The sequence below is a fragment of the Saccostrea echinata genome, unplaced genomic scaffold, assembly GCF_033153115.1.
Source record: "Saccostrea echinata isolate AGI-Se365-2 ecotype Australia unplaced genomic scaffold, CSIRO_AGI_Sech_v1 ptg000014l, whole genome shotgun sequence".
Classification (NCBI taxonomy): domain Eukaryota; kingdom Metazoa; phylum Mollusca; class Bivalvia; order Ostreida; family Ostreidae; genus Saccostrea; species Saccostrea echinata.
Genome location: NW_026889763.1, coordinates 14,834,155 through 14,853,961, shown reverse-complemented (window position 1 = coordinate 14,853,961; position 19,807 = coordinate 14,834,155). Strand labels below are relative to the sequence as shown.

The 19,807-nt window shown below is 35.9% G+C and overlaps 1 protein-coding gene across 1 annotated transcript; it reads right to left on the bottom strand.

The window, feature by feature from the left end:
* Positions 1 to 94: 94 nt before the first annotated feature.
* Positions 95 to 19,342, bottom strand: LOC133186799 (uncharacterized). The gene is made up of 7 exons (XM_061322124.1): positions 19,213 to 19,342; positions 8,400 to 9,490; positions 7,833 to 7,881; positions 6,445 to 6,689; positions 5,801 to 5,946; positions 4,772 to 4,923; positions 95 to 4,078 (listed from the first exon to the last, which is right to left on the bottom strand). Exons 1-7 carry the CDS (start codon positions 19,253 to 19,255, stop codon positions 2,781 to 2,783), a joined length of 3,024 nt encoding a protein of 1,007 aa, XP_061178108.1. The 5' UTR covers positions 19,256 to 19,342; the 3' UTR covers positions 95 to 2,780.
* Between the last annotated feature and the right edge of the window lie 465 nt (positions 19,343 to 19,807).

Below are 19,807 nucleotides of genomic sequence, written 5' to 3'. Positions count from 1 at the left end.
TTTAACTGGCCATAATTAACTAGTTTAATGACACGTGTAGATTACTGGTCAGGGGTCCAGAACACACAGGTTTGGAATAATTCAGATTTATACGCAATGTTTTTTTTTTTATTTCATTGAATATACTTCAAACAAATATCTGCTATGTTTTACTTCATGATAAACTAACAAATGACAAAATGCTAAATACATATACAAGCACATTCTCCAAAATAAAACAGAAATATCAGAGATATTCACTGTTTAATGTTTAATTGTTGATCACTCTTTCCAATTAAAGACCCATTCTTCTTGTCCAGAATGCTCCAACATGTGAGAAGCAGAAATCGGCGTTAGTAAACACAAATACATCAAAACAACCTTAAGTGTATAAATACACCATAATTCTCTTAATTCTACAGGTACACAACACACCTGTCAAATACACCACCATCTTAAACACCCATCAAAGGTATAAATATTAATTTATTGCAGCATTAGTAATAAGCACCTTGTTAAGTTGAACAAAACTATTTTTATCAAACTCTGAACTTGTTTTTTTACGCATACTTTGTTGAAATATTTAACAAAATTTGTCGCATCTCAAAAATGACACAATTTCTGACTCCCATGTGATGAAAAATCTCTTTTTCTTGGAATATTTTACTGAAAAAAATTGTTGTTTAATGGAGTTAAACAAAAACAAAATTTTTCTAACTTACATTACTCAACTATTAAATGGAAATACATGAAAAATGTCACAAAATCTTTGCAACAACTTTCAGGAAGAAAATCTTTACATGCACACATAAAATCATAATGACAAAAATATGTTGGAGGCCTAATTATACAGAGAGAATTAGACAGTGTTATAATGCGTGTAATCAAATCAACCTGAAATTAAAGTAGATTAACATAAAATGCTACTAATATTTATTTTGTGAAGGTTCCTTTCACATGGAATTAAAGAAATATGTACTCAACCCTTAGCCTACATCCTAACACAATGATTAAAAATCAAACACTTTTAATTAATCATTTATTAGGTCACTAAGTCATGTCAACCACTGTTATGTACACTCACAGTCCTTTTATCACATCACATTGATTTCATCATAAATGAAATGTTTAATTTTTCACATAGGTCTTGCACACACTGAAAACAATACAAACAAACTTCTCAATAAAGTTAAACTAACACTACAAGCTATGACTAATGCAAGCAAAATCTGTAAGCATCACTGAATTATTCCATTTATAAAAAAAAAAAAAGGCAAATCACACAAATGATTTGGAATGTAGATTTTTTTTCCACAATCATTATATAATATTCAACCCCATGTATGCTCATAAAAAAAAAATATAATACGAGCCTCATCAAAAACTCTCAGTATTATGTAAAGCCAAACTCAAAATTTTATTCTGTGTATTCCCTTCAAAAATACCTCAAAAAATGCCCCAACTCAAAAAAATATTCCATTTTTCTGAAAATAACAACTAAGGGGGGAGAATTCCAATTTATATTTGAACAGGAAAATCAGAAACACTCTACCATAGCACACTGATCATTGGATAACTGTATGAGATTGTTATCTGTAGATAATGAAAAAGCAGGACACAATATGTATATATATTATGTATTATAAAAATAGGTGTCTACAGTGTAACCTTGATATTGAATGTCAGTAGGCTAAGTATCGGAGACTTGACTGTCACAACTACAAACTCATTGCTAAAATACACACATATACTTAATATTTCAAATCCATCTAAATATATATTTTGTTTGAAGACTGGTTTAAAAGATATTACCAATTTTTTTTCTTTTTTTAATAGCACATTTTTTTCCCAAAAACAAATTTTCCCAAAAACAAATATATTGGGACCTTATCATTTTTCAACAATGTTAACTCAACATACACTAAAACAATTGAACTCTCATTCACTCAGCTCCTAATCAACAGGTGCCCCTTCATATTTAGACACACACACTTCACAAACTCTGAGGTTGCCTTTTTTCTGGGAGTTTTTCATTCATTTTTAAATATTTGTTTCACATCTTTTAATCTAAAGTTAAGCACGTATTACTTATATTATACGCATATATTAGGTCAACAATGTACAAATAGCTAAGTTTGTCAGGTAGATTAATAAGAAAAAACGTATGCAGAATATGACAAAGATTGTCAACAAAAACAGAACTCCAGATATTGATACAATATTGGCACTAAAACACACTCTCCAAAAACAAAAGGTTATAGTCTCATTCAAAATAACATTATTTATAACAACATACAACACTAATTTTTCCTGATCTACTTAAGATATTTTTTGGTACAATATATTAACATACAACATATGAACTTAGGAAAGCATAAACACATACACACACAAAAATAAAAACTTCAGGCTGAATTTACAAAATTCAGGGGGAAATAACTGTAACAACCACAGTCTTGAGCACAACAACACTCAACTCACTTTTAAAGAAATGCATGCTAAGTAACAATATTTTTTGTACAAATAAATCACTCACACTTTTGCAGTAAGATAAAATTGTTAACACTATGATTTGCATATAAACGCACTAAGCACTAAATAGAGGCTAACAATCAAAACAGATTTTTTTTTGTTTTCCTCATTGCATTGTTTCATTAATCAGGATGCCAGCTATAAAACACTTCTATCAGTTTCTGATTTGTCATCAATCATAGTACTGGTCAATTTAACACGTAAACATACCTCTTAGTTCCATTTTTAAGTCACTTATAACTTACTTATAAGACATTTTTAAGTCCTATTTAAGAGGAGTAATTGTATTCTATGAGGTAGTCAGGATAGGCTTGACTGCTGTCGAAGATGACGAATACTTTCGGATTATGAATATTGTCTACACAGGAATCGTAACATTTTCCGTATGGATCATTGACTGGGTCTAATGGCGGAGGCTTCCTGTACGTGCTGCTTCCTCCCGTAAACCTTCCGACTAACACCTTCGCCATGAACATTTTATGTAGAGTCTTCTCCTCCACTTCTGCAGCTTGCTGGTGAACATTATAAGACCGAAGTTTGTTATGCAGTGCCTGAAGTCTTTTAGACTGACCCCCACTACGAAATGTAATCTGATCCAGGATCCCTAGAACTGTTGTAGAATCCTGTTGGGAGGGTCCAGGATTCAGTGACTGGGAGGGTCCAGGATTCAGTGACTGGGGGGGTCCAGGATTCAGTGACTGGGAGGATCCAGGATTCAGCGACTGGGAAGGTCCCAGATTAAGGGACTGTGAGGGTCCCAGATTCAGAGATTGAGAAGGGCCTGGATTTGAAGGCTGGGAGGAAACTTGATTCACTAGAGAACCCTGCATCATTGTGATTGGTAGATTCTGGACAGAGGAGGAAGCCCCAGCAGAAGGTGATATTGTCTGGTCCTGTATAGAGATGTTAGAACACATCTGATTGCCTGCATTCTGAGTGGCACTAAGTGATGAATTCTGATTGGTCATAACATTCTGAGCACCAAATGATGGATTCTGATCAGTTAGAGGAGTGCTACCCAGAGGGGCAGGCTGAAATACAGTAGAACTATTAAACTGTATTGTGGTCTGAGTGTTACTGTTAGAAGGATTTGGATTAGACATGGCATCTTGACTTGTCCCAGATGATGTACCAAGTAATCTATGTCTGCCAAAGTTCCAATGATTTCTCTGAGTTTGGACTCCATTTTGCCCCGGACCTGAAGAACTGCTGGAGGCTGAGTCCCCAGACCCTGACCCCGAGTTATACTGCAGGACGTATGTCTTAGATGACGTTAATCCAGGGAAGAAACTCGCAGTGGTGTTACTATCATCACTCCCATTGGTGGACGATGGAGCGGGATTGGACAGCGTTGTTGAGGTGTACAAACGACGAGGGGAGAACAAGGATGATGAAACCACAACCTGAGATGGACCGAAGGAGAAAGGACCTGTGCGAACTGGGCTCGTGAAGGGATGAAATGGGATCATGCCCATCTGATGTAAGGCTCTCCTATAGTTTGGCCGGCGACGATCACCTTTCTCTGTGTACTGGTGAGAGTAGGAGGAGTGTGTGGCAAAATAAGAACCTACAACAAAATCACACAGAAAATTTACATCTAGATATATACTAATGTCAAATCAAAAATCTATAGCACAATAAAACTATAACAGAAAAAAAAGCAAGCCATTTACTTTAGTTGCTCTGAGCAGTGAGCATTTGGGACACTTACTAAAAAAAAGAGACTTTCCTTCATGTGCACACAACCTTTACAAGTTTCAAAAGAGAGAGGAAATTGTGAAATTAAGATGCTGTGTATACAGAAAAACCTGGGTATCTCAATCATATATTTTAAATGAATAAACTCTAGTCAATGTGTTAAAAATGCTCATCTTTATATATATATATGTACTTGTTTTGTCATAGAAAATTTTTAATATGAAGTCATGATGCATCTGAGGAATATCAGTTGTCCCAACTCATTTACCAGGTCTATTTTTGTCTTTTCTGACTCAATGATTTAAAAGAATTTATCTAATAAGTTCATCAAATTTTCACTCTTTCTAATAATCTCCCTTTGGGATGGTTCTTCATCTTTCAGACAACAGACAAGCTTTGATCCAAGAAGATGAGCTTTAAGAAGGATTTAGAAGACAATTGTCACAGATTTCAATTGTTAAAATCCTTAAGGGAAAGTAATAATGAAGGCGAGCCGGTATAAATTATTCAGACAAATAAACGCTAATGTTTTAATTGGTATAAAATGACAAAGGAAGATTACCATAGCCATACACTGTCCCATTTTTGCCACACATCCGCCAATCAAATCCCTTCTTACAGATTGCACTAAGGACGGTAGCATCAGTCCCATGAAACAGGTGCTTCTCTGCCACCGCCAATCCGTCATTCTCGTGAATCATCTCTGTTCTCTTCCTGTTGGTAATAAAACTTTTTATTATCCTTCAGAATTATACAGTCAATCTAATTGGTTTAGAACATGTCACATGCAGGGAGACAATTTGTGATGTCTCCCTCATGCACAGGATGACAACTGTGTTTGAAGCGTAGAAAAATATTTAGTTATTGAATTTTGCCAAAATGCTGGACTGAACAAGATCAACTTCAATTGGACCAAGCTGTAAGCATTTATAAATACAATTGTGGTGCTGTACAGTATATGTTATGAATAGTTGTGATACTACACAGAACATGATGTACAGATTATCTGTGGTATTTAACATGCATACTTTTTATGCTTGTGGTGGTTTACAGTGCATGATGTACACAATTGTGGTGGTTTACAGTACATGATGTACATATATGTATGGGTTTCCAGTAAATGATGTACACATTTGTGGTGGTTTACAGTACATGATGTACATATTTGTGGTGGTTTACAGTACATGATGTACACATTTCTGGTGGTTTACATAACATGATGTACATATATGTAAAGGTTTCCAGTAAATGATCCATATATTTTTGGTGGTTTACATTACATGATGTACATATTTGTGGTGGTTTCCAGTAAATGATGTATATATTTTTGGTGATTTACAGTACATAATGTACATATTTGTGGTGGTTTAGAGAACACACTACATACTGGTATATTTGTGTTGCAGTATATGCTCTCTGTACATATTATGTTTATCAGAGTTTACAGTAGATGCTGTTTATAATTACGAGAGTTTACAGTTCATTTTTAAGGTATCTGTGGGTTTATTGTACATGCTGAGTTTACAGTAGATGCAGAGTTTACAGTACATGCTAAGTTTACAGAAGATGCTCTCATATGTTTTTTACTTACACTGTGAAGTATTTCCACAGAATCGGATTCTGAATTCGACTAATCTTGACGATATCTGCCTGAGGGAACTGTAATGTCTCGTAGAACTTGGAACAAACTTCTATGTATTCTGGAGAATCTGGCACCAGATCCACCATTACATGCCCCTGTCAACACAACCATAGAAAACTTATAAACAAGCGATACTACAGAAAATCATTTATTATTATTGGTGACATCTTTTATGCATAAATTTGTTAGACACCCAATTCTCAACAAGCAAAATTTTATGATCAGGGCACCCATCTTATACACATCATATAGTGAGTTATTGGCTGATGATAACAAATATTTTAAAAAGCTGATCAGTCATAAGTACTCATACACTACTTTACGTCTTTGAAAAGTACCTGTCAACAGATAATGCGTATCTAAATTCCTATTATCATGCTATAAATCCAGAGCCGACCTTCCTTCGTATAATTTACCTGTGGATCCTACTCCCCATGTGGCAGCCAGCTGACCTTTCTTTGTACTACCTACCTGTCTTGGTTCCATGTACCCCCAGTGTGGTGGCCAGCTGACTTTTCTTTGTACTACCTACTTATTTTGGTTCCATGTACTCCCAGTGTGGTGGCCAGCTGACTTTTCTTTGTACTACCCACCTGTCTTGGTTCCATGTACTCCCAGTGTGGTGGCCAGTCCTCTGGGTTTCTTGGTCTTTCCTCCTCTCCCTCTTTAACCTCTGGCTTTTCCTCCCATTCGCTGGTACTGCCCTCTGGTCCTTCGTCCTCCACATCATCTGAGGTTTTCTTGGCTATCATATTGGCTATGTATTCGATGTAGTCATCATCTAGTTTGGTCTCCAAGATCTCAACAACCATACTGGGGAGAGACTGCTTCAACTCGCCTACAAATTAAATGGGATTTGTTTAAGAATGTCTCCTATGTTTCATTATTTTCAAATGGTTTGTGTACTGTGAAATCACTTATTTCGTGGAGATTTAATTTTTGTTGTTTTCGATGGATGAAGACATCCATGAATTCATGTCCTCCACGAAATGTAAAATTATATATACCTCTCTACTCAACAGTTCCCAAACCATGAAATTAAATCCCTCCGAATCAATCTCTTTTCTTCAGACCTTGAAAATGTGACCCACGAAAATATATGATTTTACACTATCTCACCAGGTTTGCAAGGTATCATAGATTTGAACATTGCTATATATTATACATCCTCGCAAGCCAGGGGTCCTGAGTCAACACATTGCCGTTGGACCCCTGGCATATTTCATTCAATATTCGTGGGCTTGCTTCTCTCATTGAGAAGCACCAATCAAATTAAAGCTTTCATAAATAGTTTAGTTAGATAAGGATTCAGTTGACACCTCAAATGCATGTGTTACAAGTTGTTTATCATAGAATGGCTTAATGTGATTGGTTGAGAGATAAGAAAAACAATCAAGATTTGTAATTTTTCCGAAAGACGTCGCTACAGTCAGCCCATAAATACTGAATGAAATATGCCAAGGGTCCAATGGCAACGTGTTGACTCAGGACCCCTGGCTTGCGAGGATGTATATTATACAAAAAATAAATTCATTTCACAATTTTATAAATTTTTCCTTTTTTTTCAAACAGGACTCTCCAAATAAAAAAATTGAAAGTGGAAAAAAAGTGACCTATATTATAATATCCAGAACATAAAAAATAAACATACAGATAATCTAGACATCTAGTTTTAGGGTTCACTTACATATTTTCCCTGTTCTTTGTGATGTATAGTACTGAGAAATCACATATTTTCATGGGGGAGGGGGGGGGGGGGGGGGGGGTTAATTTTCAAGGTACAGAGATACACAAGTTTATATCCTGTAAATGTAAATTTTCACCTCTTCTTCCACAAAATCAAATCCCCAAGAACCAATACTTTTTTTCTCAAACCACAATTTGATCTCATAAAAATATATCATTTTACAGTAGTTAGAACTCACTTATAGGATAGTACATGTAGTAAGTACTTATTCATGGGATAGTAGTTAGTACTTACTCATAGGATAGTAACTGTCACAACCTCCAAGTACACACAAAAGTGACTTCTAAAAATAGAAAATAATAGTATGTCAACAATATCTCAAGATCCAAACATTTTATTCAGGTCAATAGAATTCAATCGTTTTAGCTTTACACAGCTAGTACACAAAGGAACCTGGTCATCAGAACATCAAAAGAACCTCAAATTCTATGGATATTTTACACCATTGATTAGTTATTAAAATGAAAGATGTTTTTAGTTCATGACTTCCTGTGGCCACATTTGTTACCTATCAAGGTTTACTTTAATCAGACAGTAGCAAATGCAACTACAGTGTGTTTGAAATTAGAAAATACAAATTTTTCAGTAGATTGATTGATTGATTGATTGTATGTTGTTTTATGTCCCGTTTGAGAATATTTCACTCATATACCGGTGAAGGGCTTCAAATTTAGACCTTTACTCGGCTCTCAGGGCCTGTTGCCTGCCAGGACAAGTTTGACATGTTCAGTATTGAGATATTTTACCCTTGTTTTGCCTGTCAGGACAAGTTTGCTGCATTTCAGTATTGAGATATTTTACCTTGGTTTTGCCGGTCAGGACAAGTTTGACCTGTTCCTCTAGACAGAAGGCACAGGTCGGGTGCCCCTGTATACATCGAGAGATTCTGAACCCCAGGAGGGATATATTACAGCTGGTACACTTCTCAGACCCCCAACTGCTGCATGAAGGCTGGGGTGATGGGGGACGGGCCACGGGACTGAACCCTGGGTCACTGGCCTGACGGAAACAGCTCTGTTTTTTGGGAGGCAGATGTTTGGTGAATGTTTCTGAGGAGACACTGTATGACCGTCCATGCAGGGCACTGCCTGGAGTTGCACTGGAAACTGGTGGACTTTTGGTATCGCAACTGTTGGTGTGTTGGTAGGTAGTAGTGCTCGACTCGGACAAAAAGTCCAAATCTAGTGACTTCCATGCCTCACTATTAAACAGGTCTTCCTCCTTTTTCACTTTCTTAAGTGCACAAACTTCATCACTTGATGAAGATGCACGTTTGCCAGAATGTTTTCTAATGTTTTCAGAGAAAGACACCGGGATATCACCGACACTGGTGTTGGGAGGAATGACAGCAGGGAGGTGACCCGTAACAGGCAGATCTGTAGAGGGGAGACCTGAACCAGGCAGAAGGGAACTGTCATACAGGTCTACTTTCTTGGGATAAGTGTCTATGTGATCGTCCATGGTTTTAGGGTCAGAATTATCACAGTTGGGTTGTACACATACATTGTCAGACTTGGGTAGTATTTTGACATTAGGGGGAAATGACTCTTTAAGGAAGTCTGATAAAGTACTAGCAGTCTGCTCTGTTAAGAAAGAACTGCCGGTATCCAGATCTAGGTCAGAGTCGTCTCCGGAGCATTTTTTGGAGGACAGATCTAGAGGTGTGGTGACTGTAGGGAGGCTGTCATCATTCGTGCATTCGTCCAGTGACAGGTCAACTCGAACCTCCGGCCTCATGCCCTCGCAGGACTGACCAGACTTGACCTGTTCCATACCACTGGTTCCCATCCCTAATCTTGGTACTGGCTTCACCGTTGTTTCTGCGACAATAATCACATCCAGATCTTCGTTCTTCTCTTCCCTAAGTATTTCCACATCACTGTCGCTCTCATCTACAAAACACAGTCATACATGTAGATCATGTACAGCTCAATAACACATACAACTGTACTCCTAATGTGATCAAGATGGAGAAATGAGGATCGAGGACCCATAGGTGACCTGACCTGACAAAACCCAATGACTAAGGTCAGGTACGGTCACTAAATGAGTCAAATTATTGTGAATCAAATTTTAAATGCTTCTCCATTAGCCAATCTCATTTAAGATACATTACACAATAATGATCATTTTTACTCTTATGTTACACAGTCTCTATCTGCAGTGATCTGGATCTATTAACTCATTAATGAAAATAATAAATAAACTTCACACCTGTTCAAGGTAAAAGACATCATATCCTGAGATTTTAAAACATTTTGCAACTCCCACACATAACTGACTTTGCCGGAGTACCTCATCAAATCACACAAAGAAACCTCAAAACACATGCCATGCTCTGCAGCTGGAGATACTGTGTAAATCAGAGTTCAAGCATGTCCTTGTAAATGAACAGAGATTTCAAATATACATGTAGATTGTCACATTTTACCAATTACACATTATATCATTTACCAATCAAGTTTTATCATGAATTTCCAGAAAAAAAATTAACAGTCAGGGGTGGATCCAGATTTTGGCAAAAGGTGAAAGGGGGGGGGGGGGGCATGATGAGTGCTGAAAACAAGATACCCTACACTTCCCCCCTCCCCTTCCCATTTCTGAATCTGCCACTGACAGGCTGAAAATCTTGATAGATGGAAAAAGCCATACAATGTACACTACCAATGTCCCTGTTCATTTTCCTAATAAATAATTGTTAATTGAATACTTTAAGCAATGAATCATTTTTTTGTGTTGCATGATGCAGGAAGTCTTGAAGGTGGGCACAAAATAAATACAACAGATACATGTATTTACATGATGAGTACTTGGATGCTAATCTGTGTGACTTGTGGACATGTAATACATAAAAAAAATTTAAATCAATGCTTTTACATGTATTTACTTTCTTTAATAACCTAATTTTTTAAAAATCTATATTGTGATGTTAAACCGAACTTCTTTGAAATGTTGGTTTATTAAAGAAACTGTGAAATGTAAATACATGTATATAATTATATATATAAATGAAGATTAATAATTGCTTATACTTCAATAGACTTAATTCATTGAGAGATGGATGGTGTTTGTATTGTGATATTGGGGTTTATTATGTGAACTTTTGAGGACATCATTTTATTACCTCATTATCACAACAGTAGAATAAGTGATGACAAGTGTTGCAGCACCTGTCATGAGGAAACTGCCCTAATTCACAGATCTAGACTTTGTCTCAGTACGAACTCATCCTACCACAAAACACAGCACAGATCTAGACTTTGTCTATGTACAGACTCATCCTACCACAAAACACAGCAAAGATCTAGACTTTGTCTATGTACAGACTCATCCTACCACAAAACAGAACACAGATCTAGACTTTGTCTATGTACAAACTCATCCTACCACAAAACAGAGCACATATCTAGAATTTGTCTCAGTACGAACTCATCCTACCACAAAACACAGCACAGATCTAGACTTTGTCTATGTACAGACTCATCCTACCACAAAACACAGCAAAGATCTAGACTTTGTCTATGTACAGACTCATCCTACCACAAAACAGAACACAGATCTAGACTTTGTCTATGTACAAACTCATCCTACCACAAAACAGAGCACAGACCTAGACTTTGTCTCAGTACGAACTCATCCTACCACAAAACACAGCACAGATCTAGACTTTGTCTATGTACAAACTCATCCTACCACAAAACAGAGCACAGATCTAGACTCTGCTATGTACAAACTCATCCTACCACAAAACAGAGCACAGACCTAGACTTTGTCTCAGTACGAACTCATCCTACCACAAAACACAGCACAGATCTAGACTTTGTCTATGTACAAACTCATCCTACCACAAAACACAGCATAGATCTAGACTTTGTCTGAGGTACAACTCATCCTACCACAAAACAGAGCATAGATCTAGACTTTGTCTGAGGTACAACTCATCCTACCACAAAAACACAGCACAGATCTAGACTTTGTCTATGTACAGACTCATCCTACCACAAAACACAGCACAGATCTAGACTTTGTCTATAGGTACAAACTCATCCTACCACAAAACAGAGCACAGATCTAGACTTTGTCTATGTACAAACTCATCCTACCACAAAACACAGCACAGATCTAGACTTTGTCTAGGTACCAACTCATCCCATAACAAAACACAACACAGATCTAGACTTTGTCTAGGTACAAACTCATCCTACCACAAAACACAGCATAGATCTAGACTTTGTCTAGGTACAAACTCATCCTACCACAAAACACAGCATAGATCTAGACTTTGTCTATAGGTACAAATTCATCCTACCACAAAACAGAACACAGATCTAGACTTTGTCTATGTACAAACTCATCCTAACACAAAAGAGAACACAGATCTAGACTTTGTCTATAGGTACAAACTCATCCTACCACAAAACACAGCACAGATCTAGACTTTGTCTATGTACAGACTCATCCTACCACAAAACACAGCAAAGATCTAGACTTTGTCTATGTACAGACTCATCCTACCACAAAACATAGCACAGATCTAGACTTTGTCTATGTACAGACTCATCCTACCACAAAACAGAGCACAGATCTAGACTTTGTCTAGGTACAATCTCTTCCCACCACAAAACAGAGCACAGATCTAGACTTTGTCTATAGGTACAAACTCAACCTACCACAAAACAGAGCACAGATCTAGACTTTGTCTAGGTACAATCTCTTCCCACCACAAAACAGAGCACAGATCTAGACTTTGTCTATAGGTACAAACTCATCCTACCACAAAACAGAGCACAGATCTAGACTTTGTCCAGGTACAAACTAATCCTACCACAAAACATAGCATAGGCTCTGAGGTCATAAAACTTAGACAAGCTCACATTTGATCTCAGTCTCACTTTTCTACTATGAATTCCTTTGGTAAAAGTGAGACTGAGATCAAAAATGAGCTCGTCTAAGTTTTATGGCTCCGGAGCCAGATCTAGACTTTGTCTAGGTACAAACTCATCACAAAACACAGCACAGATCTAGACTTTGTCTAGGTACAAACTCATCCTATCACAAAACATAGTACAGATCTAGACTTTGTCTATGTTCAAATCATCCTACCACAAAACAGAGAATAATGATAGTCAATGGGGCACATCTTATACTGACTGTAAACATTAGCTGATAATAATCAAGTGAATATACCTGTCCTGTATATCATATGTAATGTGACATATTTCACAAAGAAAATGTATTACAGTAAATGGTTAACAATCAGGAATATTCTCTTAGTGCTTTAATTATTTACTTATACTTACAGTTCTAATGTCAAATCTTATCCCCATCTATATTTAATAAACAAATCTTAAACATACCACTAGAAAAATGACTATGTCAGTTGAAATACCACTAGAAGATCACAACATCAGTTGAGATACCACTAGAAATATGACTATGTCAGTTGAAAGCCCAACATTTTGACCTTGACCATCAAGCCATTAGTCCTAAAATTAAAAGGTAATTTCTTTCAAATGTAAAGTTAAAATGGGGTCTTCAAGTAAAACAACCTCATTTTTTCAAAGTGTATATAGTCTGTATTCATAGAAAACTGAGCAATTCGACCTTGACCTTTTGACTTTAAAATCTATAAACGGCCTTCCTATAAAGAATTTTTACCCATGCATTTAAAAAATACTTGAGCTGCATCATCTAAAAATATTAAAACCATAGTGTAGTAAATATAAATATACAATAAAATTTATCCAACAAACTTTATAAAAGGTTAAAAAAGCTGACATTTTCTCAGAATTGAGAGATGACTCCATAAACACTTGATCTACAGAGCTTGTATCCTCTATACTTATAGTGATAAGTGATCTTAATGTACAAGCTATACATATAAAATGTCATAAAACAGAGTAAATATGAGCACTCTAACATAATTCTTAAAATAAATATCCTCCTGAATAGTTATTTCAATTTACAACATCTGTTCAGATATCAGCAAAACCTGGCAAACATTTTTTTTTCCTTGTATCAAACACTTTGTTTGAATAAGTTCATGGTACAGCGAATATCAAATTCCTTCCCTTGTTTTTCCTAGCACTGAGGAAGACTGTTATGTGACATGTGTACACTATACATCTCACATCCAGCTGCCTCGACATCGGAGGTTTAATATATATTTATATTCCCCTAGTCATCTTTTGTGTGTCTGAGCCCTCTAACTGATAATCCATAACAAGAAATGAATAAAGCACTTTGACCATGTTGACATACTAAGCTAAGGAGTGGAGATTCTATCACAACACGTTAGGGCTGTGTATTGAGCAAAATATTTCGATACAATACGATACGATATTTTTTAAAGCGATATGCGATATATTGGATTATTTATTAAGTCTTTCACAAATGTCTTGTAAATGACATTTAATGCATAAATTTGATAAAAACTGGGTGAGTCTTACATAACATGTTAAAATATAGTTATCTATGTATTTTGTAATAGTTATTTAAGATGTGCTATCTCCTTAATGTTTATTTCATTATTGATCATTTTTAATTCAAAACAGTCAAAAATAATCTTTGGTAAGTGAAATTCCCAACTTTTTTACAGAATTATAAGGAAAACTGCCTGTCTGATATGTATTGGAAGTTATTTTTTCGATACGATACATTCCTGAAAATCGATACGTATTGAATATTCGATATATTGACACAGCCCTACAACACGTACCAGTATCTGATGACTACGAAGCAACAATGAGTGTCCACTGCTGATCATTAAAAGACAAATACTATCAAGGATACAAGCCACTCGGAGACAACTTCTAGAAAAACCAATGATTTGGCATAGCAATATTGCCTTTGGAGTTAAGCTTTATGAAGACATTGCTAAATTCCTCATTTTTTTTTTTTAAATCACAGAGAAAATTTAATAGGACATTTTTTTCTTTGGCAAAATTCCATAAAAGTGATTATTGATGAGTGGGGGAAATTAACACTAGTTACATGCTATGCTTAAAGCCAAGTAAAATTCCCTCACACACAGTTACAAGTCCCAGTTATCACATATTTCACATGTTTGTTTGTCTCCCAGAAAGAATGACCATATTTACAGTAGCTTATGGGGAATAAATTGACCAATTAGACAAGGATTTGTTATACCAAGGTATTTTGTATCCAGTACAATGTTATATGTAATTTATATAGCTACACACATTAAAATTAGATAAGATATGTTGAACATGTTCTAGATACAGTAAAACTTGTCTAATCAGGACACCACAATTTGCCAGATTAGACAACATTCTGGATTAGAAACATTCTTAACAACTGCATTTTCTGAAAGAAACACAGTTTCATTGTAATATAGAAATTTTCAAAGATTTTGGAAAACATCGGGATTAAACATGTTTATGTAATTGTACTTCTTAACTTTCTCTCTCTCTCTCTCTCTCTCAAAAGTAAATATAAATTGTGGCATAACCGGAAAAAAAATTCCCTTCAGATTTTGGTTCTTGTATGCATTGTATTAAAATGTACAGCCAGGGATATGTAGATAGTTCTGCATATCAGTTGTGATATAGTTCACTGTCAGACTCTAGTCTATTTAGCATTTGAGTATTCCTTTTGAATTATGTCTAGCGCTTACAATTAATGCCAGTCACACAGTGTCAATTACATTACACTGACTATTATGCTCTACTTTACAATATCGTATATTCACATGCTTGTTTTTCAACAGTCATTTTTGGAATATCCTTAATCTTATCAGGCTAGACAGATTACTGAGAAAATGAAACAAAGACAATTGAAAGTGAAAGTAGAGGTTCTTGTGACTAATAAGTACACACTACCACTGATCATGGTTTAGAAGTGTAAATGTGTACAGGTGATTGTTGTGCATGGCCATGGGCGGATACAGGATTTGTGATTAGGGGGGGCGTGGATAACTTCGTTCAGGCAGGGGGTCTGGGGCCGCCTTAAGGCCCCGAGTGGGTCCAGGGCGAAGCCCTGGTGGGGGCCCAGGGGGCGAAGCCCCCGGAAGCTCCTGGTTTTTCGTGTATTTTAAGAGTAAAACCAGGCACAATAATAGGGGTATTGGTTAGTTTATATGTACCAAAGTTTGGCATTATTAATACTAGTCATATCATACTTTGAATAGAGGGGGCCCAGGGGGCGAAGCCCCCGGAAGCTCCTGGGTTTTCGTGTATTTTAAGAGTAAAACCAGGCACAAAAATAGCGGTATTGGTTTGTTATATACCAAAGTATGGCATTATTGATATTAGTTATATCATACTTTGAAAATTTTAGGGGGGGCGTGCGCCCCCCACACCCCCCCCCTTAAATCCGCCAGTGATGGCAATGAACACATTAACATACAAAATGCTGGTTCTCATTTGAATGGGGGGTTTAATGTTCTTAGATCATAGCTCAGTAAATACTGTTAAGGAAATTCAATAATTTCTGTAGGTAAAATCTGATATTTTCTTTTTTCACTAATTAGGTTTGCCTATAGGTATGACATTTACACTCAAAGTTCGTATGTAGGAAAATCCTTATCATGTTGTTAAAGTTTTATATATCATCATGATCATATCATATCAAATAAATCAACAATATTCTGCAATCAGTATTGCTAAACAAGTGAATAATTATCATGATCATGTGTGATTACCTTAAAAAGCATTTGTAAATGGCAACTGCCTGGTAAAAATTGGATTAAGGGGAAAAGGGGGATGAGAAGTTCTATATAGGACATATAAAATTTTTCATTAATACAGCTAGCTAGATATTACATGTACTAGAAATGTTGCCATGTACATAATTATAAATATATGCTTACATATAATATTAGGTGAGGTTTTTATTTTAAACACACCTGAACAATGTTAGTCCTAATATTTAGAGACAGATCATTGAAGCTGATATATTATTAGTGAGAAGTCTCAATGTGACACAAATCTTAAATTTGAATAAGGAAAAGAAATGAACCTTCAATTTGTGAAATGATGGATCATTACTGAGACCATGTTTTCTAGCAAAGTCTCTGATAGGAATCAGATACTTGACTACAACTAGGACGTACAGAGACACACCTGTCTAATAGAGAGTTCTTTAAGCTGAGATTATCAAGTCTCCTATAAACTGTAATTCTTTAAACCAGTTTTTGCTGACTCCACAGATGACAACTCTACCAATTTAGCCAGAAAACAGAAGACTACCACTTTTTACTGCATCTCAGATCTACTGCTTTTATTAAAAAATCAGCTGCTTTTCTGCAAATTCCATTTTTGGTTCTCTTGGATAGCCATTTTTTGAAACTACTTGGTCATAAATTTTCATTAGTTTCTAAGATCTCGCGTGATTTGAACTGAGAGCATACAAACGCTTTTTTTGAACTGATGTTCACACAGATTTCAAGCATGCGTTGACAACAACAGGTTCACACATATCTGTGATTACATAATGCATTGGTTGTGATAAATTTCATTGACATCCCTACTAAGTAAAGGGAGAGACAATATTCTAGAACCTGCATGAAAACATTTGACTTTGTTCAGAAAAGTAAAAAAGGCAATCGGAATTCATTTAATACTTTTTTTTGCATCTCTTCTTTTGCTTTCAATCATTGTGGGAAATCCAAATATTTTTTTAAGTGAAATGCATGTACAAGCTAGATTTAGATTTGAATAATTTGCTATATTTGGCAACTAATGACAATTATTTTATCCAGGCTATAGCAACAAGATCACTCCTTAAAAGGCTAAAGCAGCCACTCAGAGCTATAATTATTGTGATGAGCACGAAAAATATTTATTTGTGTAGTTTATGTATTAAATTGGTGTTTTTGTCTACTTCACTGCAGTTAATATTTGATTTTAATTATTGCAATGGTCATCTGAGGCCATATTATTTAACAAATACATGTATAATATTTTCTCAAAATTAAAGTGTAAACCATCACACGCAATGCTACCTCTTTCAAGACCTGAATTTCCCCCTTTGTCATCACAGTAGGTTAATATGTATGCTGACTCAGTCTGAAAAAATGATCAACTATTTCTATTGTAACAGGAAAGGAGAAAATGTATGGCTGCAGAACCAGAAATCCAACCCGGGGATCCTTCATCACTAGTCAGGTGCACTACCAACTGAGGTACCCAGGCTGATATCCATGGCCCAAACCATTACATTCCTCCCTCCTTATGCCCTGTTCACACGGAGAGTTTAATTCGAATTAAACGTAAGTTACTGCGAATTAAATTTGATCCGCGTTCACACGGAGAATTTAATGCAAATTAGTTTAATTCGAATTAGTTTACTGCGCATTAAATTACTTCGCATTAGCTCCGTGTGAACGCTAAGCGAAGCTAATTAGAATTAAATTTTGACGCATGCGTAAGGGCAGAATTAAGTCACAGGCCACTTGTCGATGGTCAAATTTTGATACTTGTGCTATTTTTGAGTGAAAAATAAAGGAAAATTATGTTAATCGCTAAAATGTGTACAGACACTATAATATTATGTCAAATGGATCTGCTTTGCATAATGTGACGTGATTTGCAAATGACGTCATAATAGTCTTACCGAATAGCCTTATTGTAAAAATAAAAAATTTAATTCGCATTAATTTACTTCGCATTAGCTGTCGTGTGAACGCAATTTAATTCGCATTAGTTTGATTCGCATTATTTTACTTCGCATTAATTTACTGCGAATTAAACTCTCCGTGTGAACAGGGCATAAAATTGTCTCTGCCCTCAAAGACACAAGCCAAGTTCTTATTTGCCCCTTACAGAACTTTCACCTGCAAGTCCATAGGTGGTCAACAGCACCAAATTATGTAACAGGAAAGGAAATTCAGGAAAAATGGATTGCTGGACCGGGAATTGAACCACGGACCCCTGCATCACTAGTCAGGTGCTCTACCAACTGAGCTAGCAGGCCATGGTCCAAACCATTACACTATCATGACCTTCTGAAGTTCGACTTAAGACAATATTCTAACTACTGTTATTAAGCTGAATTCTAAATTTAAAGATATCAGTTGTTTCATGATTGAATACTTGTCCACTTTTCTTTTCCATTCACCAGCACTGTACATGCATTATCAATGAATTAATTTAAACATCTAAAGTGAAATTAAAAATGTAAATATTAGGCCTTTAAGTTCTAAAATTCAACCTGCACACTAAAATTACTGCTGAATTACATTTCAGAGTCAAACTTTCAAACAACTTCTCTTATTAAATTAACCTTTAACACATAAAATCAGGAGTTGTTTTAAGACACATGAGGTCAATGTATCTAATCTGAAAATCAGCTGATTCATGTTTTGGTAGAGAACTGTGTAGTCATGCCACACTGCCAGCGAACTGTGAAAAACAACTTCAGAATTCATTTGTCAAAAAAAGAAAAAAAAAATAAAGTTTATATTAAAAAAAAGGACTCGAAATATTTGGTGTGACCTCAGAGATTCCATTCACGACATAAAAGTAATACTAAATCCCCCCTCCCTCCCCGGATCCTCAAAATTGATCTGTCTGCCTGTAAACAATCCAATGGCGTTCACTATCTTCCCGATTTTGAAGACGGATTTCTCCCCTAATTTCCCCCCACTACGTACCGTCTGAGGCGATGATGATCGCTAAACTCTCTGATGTCGCCATCCTTGGAGTTAAACCCCTGGAAATGTGGGGAAATCAATCAATACTGCCCCATTCTTTCCCTACACCTACATGACATGTATTATGAGCCAGTTTAAAACCGGAAGTTTGAGTGAATATAGTCACGTGGTTATTAAATACGTGCGTGGATCCAGGATTTCTCACAAAGCAACAAAATGTAACTTCTCTACATCAGCAGTCGTAAGTGTGGCTTATATAGAAAAGACTTTGGATAACGTTTTTTTAATGACTGTCCATTTAAAAATATCTGAGGAATATAAAAATCCATTTATTTAACCGAACTCAAATTGTTTTTATTTCATAATGGTCAGAAATCACACATAACGAACAATTCTTTATTTTTCAATTCAAACAGAAAATCTATTTAGTACTGCAACATCATACAAGTTATCTTAAGGGGGGGGGGGGGCTGCGGAATGTCGAAACGTAATTTATTTACAGCAATTTGATAACATTTTTAAATAGTTTCTGGAAATTAACAGTATATTTCTGCCTCCTGTATGCATACTTCCAAGTAAAATCTGGTAATACATA